General features: G+C 41.9%; 1 protein-coding gene and 1 long non-coding RNA gene across 3 annotated transcripts; one reads left to right on the top strand and one right to left on the bottom strand.

Moving 5' to 3' along the window:
* Positions 1-761: 761 nt before the first annotated feature.
* On the bottom strand, positions 762-1,941 carry LOC134018198 (uncharacterized). Of its 2 annotated transcripts, none has more exons than XR_009929890.1 (3): positions 1,662-1,941; positions 1,369-1,504; positions 762-1,256 (listed from the first exon to the last, which is right to left on the bottom strand). It is a non-coding gene; the product is annotated as an uncharacterized LOC134018198 (long non-coding RNA). The 2 variants fall into 2 exon arrangements; XR_009929889.1 differs by having other exon boundaries at positions 762-1,259.
* Positions 1,942-6,476: 4,535 nt separating this feature from the next.
* On the top strand, positions 6,477-8,320 carry LOC134018199 (troponin I, slow skeletal muscle-like). The gene is made up of 4 exons (XM_062458084.1): positions 6,477-6,578; positions 6,675-6,764; positions 6,909-7,085; positions 8,190-8,320. Exons 1-4 carry the CDS (start codon positions 6,558-6,560, stop codon positions 8,292-8,294), a joined length of 393 nt encoding a protein of 130 aa, XP_062314068.1. The 5' UTR covers positions 6,477-6,557; the 3' UTR covers positions 8,295-8,320.
* The last annotated feature ends 1,882 nt before the right edge of the window (positions 8,321-10,202 follow it).

Genomic DNA, 10,202 nt, shown 5'->3' on the forward strand with positions numbered 1-10,202 from the left:
AATAGTTAGGGTTTTCAGCTTCCACATCAAAGATCAAGATAATATAGTCTGACTAAGTAGGTTATATAGCAAGTTATGTTAAACTTTGGAATTGCAGAGAGGCTAGTTGTAGCTAGCATATATGAAAGCTTTGCGTTGTTGAATAATCTAACCTCAACAGAGTTGTTTTATTACAGTGCCTGCAGTGAATAGGCGGAAGGCACTTGCCTTACTTCTCATCGTCCAGAGAATAAAAAAGAAGAAACAAACTTGGGTGACTGCAATCAACCAGCGCAGGCGAGAGCAAGGGGCTTTCTACAACCTGGTGGAGGAGTTGCGTTTTAACTCTGAATATCATCGAGCGTAGTTGAGAATGACACCATCGCAGATGGACCACATCCTGTCACTTATTGGTGCAGATCTCCAGCGACAGGATACCAATTACAGACTGGCAGTCGAACCAAAGCAAATACTTGTGGTTACACTGAGGTAGGCCAACACACCAGCCTTTGCCATGATTATTATCCATGGGCAACTAGTAAAAAGAATAGTTTCATTATGTGTGTAGACATTATATTTACAGCTCTTGGTAGCATGTTTGTTAATGTCACAACCAAGTGACAAAATACACTGTTAAAGGGGTTTTGGGGAGAGAGCTGGGTGGTCCTCAATGGGCTTCTATTTGGAGGCTCAAGGCCCAGGGGGGCATTGCACCGCCTTTACTTACTCCATTAATTTCAGACAAACTGCATGGGCTTAGGTGTTGACAAGTTACAGAGAAACACAAAGGAAATAATGATTTACAAAGTCAATTTATTGATCTATAGGTCTGTAAAGTGAGGGATGGGTGAAGGCACAGTACTTTCACCACATTCCCCCCAAGTCTCCTCACTTCTTGGTCTGTACCTGTGTAACTGTGCATGCGAGTGTGGTGCATACAATCCTTGACTCGGGTGGCTCTGGTGGGATTTCTGGGATGTCTGATCCCATGTCATTAGACCAGGGCCCTGCATCTGCGCCTGCCGGTGCCCTTGATCCAGGTCATGGACACCCTGGAGACTTTCTAAGAGGGCAATTTTTGCCCTTAATTTACCCCTGCCACTTAATTTATTTAACAATGGCACCAGACTGAGGGCAAAATGCAACATCTCATCCTTTTCTTGTGGCACATGATGGAACATCGGTTGTGGAGGCTCCTGGACCATAGCCAGCAGCCTATCCTCCAATGACACCGCAGGTGCTGAGACCCTCTTGCGCGCGGCAGGTCTGTTGTAGGGCTGCTTGATTATGGAAAATAAATGATAATCACGATTATTTTAATCATCATTGAAATTACAATTATTTAACACAATTATTTATTAGATTTGGAAAACAATTGCACAGCCCTACCCTGCTGGTTGAAGAACCAGGTTGAAAATGTTGATCAGCTGACTGTTGGTCATTTTCATCCCGCACATCCTCTCCATGGCTCAGGTCCAATGCCTCCCAATCATCCACATCAACCTGGTCTAGGCTGCTTCTAGAGCTAAAACATAAATTAAATGCACAACCATTTATAGTCATGTAAATGTATGCTGATTCTTGAAATGAGAAAAACATTTCAGTTCTTTGGAACTTGTGCCATATGTAAAATAGTGTGCGTATCAGTGTGCCATCACTGCCTTTCAGTGTTTGCCCTGTACCTCCTGGGTTGAAGGTGGGGAACAAGGAAGGAAAGGGCTTGGGAGTATTTCCACTCCTTTGGTCCTGCTGCCGATCCACTCCGTGGTTGAACCTTTTTTTATTTTTTTTATTGGTCCCTTAGGTCCCTCCAGCGACCTTGGCACTTCACAACTGTTGACATAAATTGCCAGATAATTGAATAACATACTTTTTTTTTCAGTAACAATAACTCATGTATGTTGCACACCAGTTAACAAATTATCTCTTTTCCTACAGATTCCTTGCCACCAGAGAGTCCTTTAGGAGTCTGGCTTTTGCCTACAGGCTCGGACGCAAAACTGTGGCAGACTCTGTCTATATGACATGTAGGCAGGGCATGACATTAGCACCCGCCCATCCGCCAAATGCGGGTAGAATTCGTCTGTGGCAGGTAAAGCAGTCAGTCTTACTAGCCACTTTGGCGGGTGGAATTCTATATCTCTATATATTTTTTTTTATTGTAGCAGGGCTGCCAACTCTCTCGCATTTCAACCAATTCACACGCTCTCACGCCACACATTGTATTTCTCACGCTGAGAAGGAAACGACCAAGTAGTTCTGCTAACGTTTCAAACAAGCAATTATTAAGCACCTTCTTAAAAAAACAAACCTGGATCCAGGTTATCTTTAGCCTGGCTCTGCCCTCCTACGTACTTCCGCTCAATTTTATTTTTGCTTCTGTACATAGGTCTGGCCATGAGGTACGTAAGTCAGATTTTTCAGGTTGATTTTCTACCGGCGAATCAGCGAACAGAGGGAGTGGCTGAGAACGATGACGTGGATGTCACGCTAGTTTGTGTTGTAGTTCCGTAATGGAGGCGGAGAAAGATACGAGCAAAGCCATTCGGTCCGTTGTGGTAACGCTGCCGAATATCCAACAGCTAAAGCCGGGGCAAGAACAAGTTTTGCAGAGTTTTGTTGGTGGCCATGATGTTGTGGCCCTCCTCCCCACGGGGTTCGGGAACAGTTTGATTTTCCTGCTACGGCAGCTAGTTCTGTTACAGTAGTGGTGAAGGAATTGGCTAAGGCGAACGCTAGCGATTGGTTATGGCAGATCAGAGTGGCTCTGGTCAGATCCAATAGTTTTAAACTTCAACAGAGTACCCGCCTACAAGGAAGTCAACGCTTGTCAATGGAGCGAGGCCAGACTCTGTACAAATGCAATGTACGAGAGTCTGGTTAGGACCAGGCTAGGTTATCTTAGCAACAGTGGTGTAGTGGTAAAAATAGAGGTGGGTAAACTATGAATTGTATTATTTATTTATTTACAGGGTCGTCAAGCCCCCCCCCCCCACGCATTGACCGTGAGAAACATGCATTTCAGCCCCTTCACAGAGGCTTGAGAACCCTGTTTATTTATTTATTTTTACATTTCATTAGGCCTATTTGGATGGAACCGGTAAGGTTGGCTTGTATCTGCATTATCGTATTTAAAAGAACGTTAATAATAGTAGGCTAGCCGTTTGTCCCTGTCTTAATGCGATGTTGTGCAAACCAAAACAACGTTTACAAACGTGAATTGATCTTACTCTGTACTTGAGGCCTTTTTCGGGCATCTGTGGGAGTGGGAGCACTCGATGGTCTCTTCAAAAATCGCCTGATTGCCATGGCCAATTAATCCATTCCGAACAGGTAGACTAATCCACAACGTGTATGTGTGTACATACTTCGTGGATCCTGATTGGTGTCGCCGCCGCCGCCGCAACGCATTGATTGGAGGGTCACAGACCATACAGTGCAGATGAAATGATTCAGACTACAGAGTTTATATGTTAAACAATATGAAATTTAGTCTTTGGTGTTTTAAAGTTACACCAAATTTATTTCGGATTATTCCTACAGCAGAATACGAGGCGCAGGGAATTTATATGTGCGTAAACGCGCATAAACGCTATTTAAAGGGGGATAAACGCAATTTCTGCAATTTAGAGGTGGATAAACGCTATTTCCGAATTTTGGGAGGTGCGTAAACGCCGTTTACGTGCGTTTAGCCCCCACTACATCCCTGCTTAACAACTACAGGCCAATTTCAAATTTGCCATTTATCTCCAAAAATTTAGAAAAAGCTGTGGTACAACTGCTCACTGAGCACCTGTCCTCAAATCAGCTTTACGAACCTCTCCAGTCTGGATTTCGTCTTCACCACAGCACTGAAACTGCATTAGCCAAGGTAGTCAATGATTTACTATTAGCCTCCGACGGCTCTATCTCTGTCCTGGTTCTCCTAGACCTAAGTGCAGCTTTTGACACTGTGGATCATGAGATTCTCCTGGAACGTATGGAGAACTATGTTGGGATTTCTGGGATTTCACTTCAGTGGTTTAGATTGTATTTATCTAACAGATCACAATTTGTCCACTATGATAGCTGCTCATCCATGAGTTCCACTGTAAAATACGGAGTACCACAGGGTTCAGTTCTAGGACCTCTGTTATTTTCGCTCTACATGTTGCCTTTAGGAGACATAATTAGAAGCTCTGGGGTAAATGTTCACTGTTATGCAGATGATACTCAGCTATATATGTCTATAAAGCCTGGAGAATTACCACATGCTATGGAAAAATGTGTCTCTGGGTTAAGAACTTGGATGACAGCAAATTTCCTTTTTCTCAATTCAGATAAAACAGAGGTTCAAATTTTCGGTAAAAATACAGAAATAATTTATCCAATCTGACCTTAGACGGCGTCAAAGTCTCTCAAAGCCAGCTGGTAAAAAATCTAGGAATCACAATGGACCCAGACCTTTCATTTGAGTACCATATTAAGCAAATTACCAGAACTGCATTTTTCCATCTATGTAATATAGCCAAAATACAAAAATTCCTCTCAAAGGATGATGCTGAAAAGCTAATACATACATTTGTTACATCCCGACTGGACTACTGCAATGTGTTGTTCTCTGGCCTCCCAATTACTTGCTTAATTTTTTTTACAGCGGGTGCAAAATGCTGCTGCTAGATTATTAACTACAACCAGAAAGTTTGATCACATAACATCTACTCTCGTCTCTTTACACTGGCTCCCTATCCAAGCCAGAGCTGATTTCAAAGTTCTATTACTAACTTACAAATCACTGCATGGATTGGCACCACTTTCCTCTCTGGTCTCCTTGCACCCTATCGCCCTGCAAGGACACTTAGATCTCAAGATACCGGCTATCTGGTGGTTCCCAAAATTAAGAAAAAAACTGCTGGAGGCAGTGCGTTCTCATATAGAGCACCTCTTCTCTGGAACAAATTACCTGTCTCAATTAAGGAGGCTGATACTGTTTTGACATTCCAAATTAGGTTAAAAACGTTCTTGTTTAGTCAATTTTATGACTGCTAAAGATAAATATGTGTGTATGTACTTTCTATGGAAACCTGGGGTGTGTGTTTGTCTGTGTGTATCACATGTAACTTTTAAATTGCAATTAAAGCTTCTATATGTTATTGTTATAGTTTCCGTTACTAGTTGGTGACAACGGGGGACGGGGCATTCTCACCCTTATTTTATAAATATAACTTATTTTAGAGTTCTTTCCCCTGGAACCGATTTCATGTTCCAACCGAGGGGGGCTGGCGCTGTCTTAGTGTCTAGGGCTGCATCAAATACCCTTTTTTTGCACTAGTCCACACTCGACCGGTGGGGATTTCATTCTAATATGACTGTAACTGTTAGCTGCTCCTGGCATTCTCTAATCCCTGTTCTCTTTTCTCTGTCCCCCCTCCACACATCCCCTGTGGTGTGGGGTGGGGTGCTGTCAGCACCTGCCTGGTCGTCGGTTTGCCAACGCTGGACCTGGTCGCCAACCGGAAACCAGTCTCCATGACGGGCAACAGCGCGTTTCCCGGTCCCTTCCTACATCTACCAAGTTGAACAATGGATTTTGATGTTTCAAAACCCATTGACACTTCCCCTGCTGTATGACTATGTTAAGCCTGTGTTCTGCTCCTCTCTTTCACCAACCGTCTCTGGAGGAGGGGATCCCTCACTGAATTGCTCCTCCCAAGGTTTCTTCAATTTTTTCTCCTGCAGTGAGTTTTTCTGGGAGTTTTTCCTTGTCTTCCTTGAGGGTTTAGGTTGGATGAGGGACAGTTCTATGGGCGTATGTGAAGCCCTCTGTGACATGCTTGCGTGTAAAAAGGGCTATAGAAATACATTTTGATTTGATTCCTCTGCTAATAATAATAAGCATTAGACATTCTGATCACATTAGTTCATTCAAACCAACAATACCCTCTTACACCCCATAATTCCATAAGGTTTTTTAGTTCACAAAATAGCCTATGAAAACAGACAAGGAAACATTTTTCATTACAACTGATCTTGAAGCTCATTTCTAACCTAATAATAGGCAATGTGTAACGTAAAATAATAATTTGTTTTGGATATTCAATCTCTTTGATGTCTGACATTTCTTATGTGTCTCCCTTTACAGACAGGATGTAAGAAAGAGGTTTAAACATTTTTACAGTTTTGTTGTCAAGAACTGTTTCAGCAAATACATCATAAATATGTATCAGTGGAACAGAATGGAGTTGTCTGACTGTATTTCTATTCTCTCCCAAGAGGAAGTCGAAGATTTCAGCTTCCAGAAAGCTAATGCTGAAGGTGAGTTTAAGCCTGGCTGACATTTCTCCACTAGAGGATAGCACAGCCCACACAGAAGCAGCTGAAAAATCAAATGACAGACCGGCCTCTGAAACAGGTGGTTTACACACCAAAGAAAAATAATTCCTATTCATTCATTCTTTATCACTAATTGCAGTACAGAAATGGAACAACATGATTATGATAGACTTGTCATTGTTGTCCTGGATCAATAGATTGTGGATAAGGAGGAGGAGAAACAGAGGTACCTGGCAGAGAAAGACCCTCCATTACACACTGGGGGTATGACCCTTGCCCAGCTCCAGGTAATAGACACAAAGAAACACAGACACACGTGTACACATACCAAACTCCTAATACCCGTACAATTGCCTCTCTCTCTCACATATTTGTGTGTGTAGGACCTATGCAGGGAGCTACACACAAAGATAGATGTGGTGGATAAGGATAGGTGTGACATTGAGGCCAAAGTCACACTCAACAAACGACAGGTACGCTATTAATCATACGAATATACTCACACAAAGAACATGGAAAATATGGGACTGGGGGTCTAAGACAAAGACCCAATCTTCTCTCCTCTCATCTTCTAACCTAATTTATATTCCCCCCCTCTGCCATTTCATCTCCTCTAGATCAAAGATCTGAACATTAAGGTGTTGGACTTGAGAGGGAAGTTCAAGAGGCCTAACCTGCGGCGAGTGCGTGTGTCAGCTGATGCCATCTTGCGCTCCCTGTTGGGCTCTAAGCACAAGGTGTCCATGGATCTATGCACCAACCTCAAGTCTGTGAAGAAGGAGGATACAGAGAAGGTGACTGGTTACCCACATATTGGGTTTGAGCTCAGATATACGCATGATACACAGCCACACACACTGTAAATCTAACCAGGCAAGTCAGACCTTTCAGAGTCATGAGTTCAGATTATGATACAGGTCTGAAGTATTTGTGTAAATAAAGAAGCCCATTCCAAGGAGAAGGTTTAAGAAAGAGAAAGAGGGAAAGATAAAGAAAAACTGAAAGCAAGTCAGAATGAAAGAAAGAGAGAGGTTGAGGTTAGAAAGCAATGATGAAGTCATTATTTAGGGTTTTTGTGCAGTACAGAAAAACAGGAACGGAATATTCCATCACAGAATGAAGACAAGTCACTGTTCTTTCAGGGAGAGCAGAGGGCTGTGTGACACTTGAAGGGTGTGGAAGCTGATGGAACATAGAGAAAGAATGACAGAGGAAAAGAGAGGGGGGTAGAGAAAGCGACACATTTTTGTATGTTGTGGCTAGATAGTAAAACAGTATGTTATTTTAGCTGCATGTGTCTCGTGACTTAATTTTGTTTATGCTTTTTAACTGTTTACTGCTAAATTAATGGCCCCAGTGGGGATAATAAAGCTATTTATACTCAGTTATACTCTAGCAGGGTGGAGGCTGTGTGCTTAGATGAGTATAGGAAGGACAATGACAGCATTGCAGGCCAAAGAACAGCTTTTGTTGCCATTAAAGTGGTTGGGTCAAAATGTGTGTGTATGTGTCAGGGGCCCTCTAAACTTATCAGACTAGCATAAATACATTGTATTCTCAAGGGGGATTCCTCATTAGGGATTACACTGGTAAAGGTTTTGACAAATATGCCTAATGGTGGACTCCTAATGTAAAAGCAAACCAAAGTTTATTTACGCTTTGGCGATAACTACTTGGCACATTTTGTTGTTGTTGGAACTACCAGATATTACATCTCCCTTTTTCTCTCTCTTTTCTCCCTCACTCTCTTCTCTCTCCATTGCCCCATCTCTTTCATTCTGTTCTTCCCTTTTCTTTCCTACTACCTTGCTCCTCCTTCTCTGACACACCTTCTCTTTGCCCCCCCCCCCCCTCTCTCTCTCTCTCTCTCTCTCTCTCTCTATACACTACCCCTACAGAAGAGGCCAGTGGAAGACAGCGACTGGAGAAAGAACGTAAAGGCCATGTCTGGAATGGAGGGCAGGAAAAAAATGTTTGACGCTGCCAAGGGCCCTGCCCAGTGAAGCTCGTCAGCCAAGCAACAATTTGACATGGGTTATACTGCATCATCAGTCATCCTAAATAAAAAATAAATAAATCCTCTGCATTTTTCACCTGTTCTACTTCATCTCACTCTCTGACCTCTCTTCAAACATTAGCAAATCAAGAGATATATATTAATACTATCACATCAAGCTTGGTTAGTAAAGTGCTTTTTTGAGCCTAATTTCACTCTGACATTGATTCAGAAATGTATGTATCATGTTGTATATTATATAGCTCTTCACATTTACAGTGCTCATGTGGTTATAGTGTAACATTTTATTAGACTGTATGCACAAGTGAGATGATCTTGTGTTCTTTTATGTCTGTCATCATTAAGTCCTGGGAAGTTCTGTTAAGCTCTCCTCCTTTTTATTTACTCAGTGGATGAAGACATCTTATACGAGAATAGGTACAGTGGTAGAGCATTTGACTGTAGATCAAAATGCCACAGGTTCAAATACCTTAATAAGAAATGAAAATGAATAGATTCTATGGATGGCCAAATGCTAATTTCAAACATTAAAGCCTCTTTAAAATGATGCATTATTTATTACATTATATACACATTTCAGATCCTCTACACTATGTAGACTGAATATTTTATAATCTAAGCAAATGGTGAGGCTATGTCCTGAACAAAGTTTGCCTCTGTCTTATGTCTATGGTCATAAAGCAATTGCTCTGTAGAATACTTCCTGTATAGACAACTCATCTTATCCTGCAATTCGGTTGGATGCAAATACCCCATGTGCATACAGTGTGTGTGTGTGTGTGTGTGTGTGTGTGTGTTGCCCTGTCCATGTCCATGCAAATCTCCTGGTGATGAGATAGGTTCTCCTGGCAAACGTCAGGTTCTGAGAAAGTGAAATGCAGAATCTTCAACATGATGCAATACATGGAACTAACCACTTTGACTAACACTTCTGGAATGATTTTGCATGTGTGCTATCTGTCAGCTATGAAAACACCTTCTTTATTTGAGTGTGTGTGTTGTTTCATGCTCTGTGTTCAAGGTGTGTCTCCATCCAATGTATGTGTGTATCCATGTAAATTAGCCATGTACTGTAAGAGATCAGTTCTGTGTACAATAAGTTTTTGTTTTTCATTGCACAACCTTACAGAGATACACATGCAATAGATGGAGACACACCTTGAACACACAAAGAATGAAACAACAGCATTACTGACATTAACACTGTACTGTTGCAGAAAAGTGGCAAGTCAGACACACATGAACAGTTTTCAGTTCTAGGAGATAGTGTTACCAGATCAATTGAATCTTTGTTACCCTAGTTTTGTTGCCAATCTCTATGATGCTGCTGATAACCTGGTCATGTCTGAGTGTCTGCACTTTAACACACATCCCTGTATTGCTTTCTTTGTGTGTGTGTGTGTGTGTGTGTGTGTGTGTGTGTGTGTGTGTGTGTGTGTGTGTGTGTGAGAGAGAGAGATTGCGAGAAAGAGACTGGGTCAGAGTCCAACACACTTGCTTCCAAAGGGTGTAGTCTCAGCATACATGAGTAAATATGACTCATTTTTATTATGGGTTATTCAAAAACTGTGAAAGTGCAGGCAAAGGTAGGTAATCACAGACAGGGCCATATGGTAATCCAAGACATGATCGAAGTAAAAGGCTAATGTCTAAACACCCATAGTCTATGCAAATTATTGTTTGGGGAAAAAGCACAGACTGAACTATAATAGAAATATAGCTGCAAGCAGCGATGCGGGTTCCTCCGCAAAATGGCAAAATATTATAAACATGTACACTGTAGAAGATCAAGACTTAGACAACGAGAGCAAAACTACTTCATGTTTGGCCAACAACAATAGGCTGAATGGGGATTTGAACTCATGAGCATAAGGTCACAAGTCAGTCTCTCTAT

Source organism: Osmerus eperlanus, chromosome 4 (assembly GCF_963692335.1).
Source record: "Osmerus eperlanus chromosome 4, fOsmEpe2.1, whole genome shotgun sequence".
NCBI classification, from domain to species: Eukaryota; Metazoa; Chordata; class Actinopteri; order Osmeriformes; family Osmeridae; genus Osmerus; species Osmerus eperlanus.

Coding starts and splice junctions, on each gene's coding strand:
- LOC134018199 (XM_062458084.1), top strand. CDS start 6,558: ATGACCCTTGCCCAGCTCCAG. Junction 6,765..6,908: donor TCACACTCAACAAACGACAG/GTACGCTATTAA, acceptor CATCTCCTCTAG/ATCAAAGATCTGAACATTAA. Junction 7,086..8,189: donor AGAAGGAGGATACAGAGAAG/GTGACTGGTTAC, acceptor CTACCCCTACAG/AAGAGGCCAGTGGAAGACAG.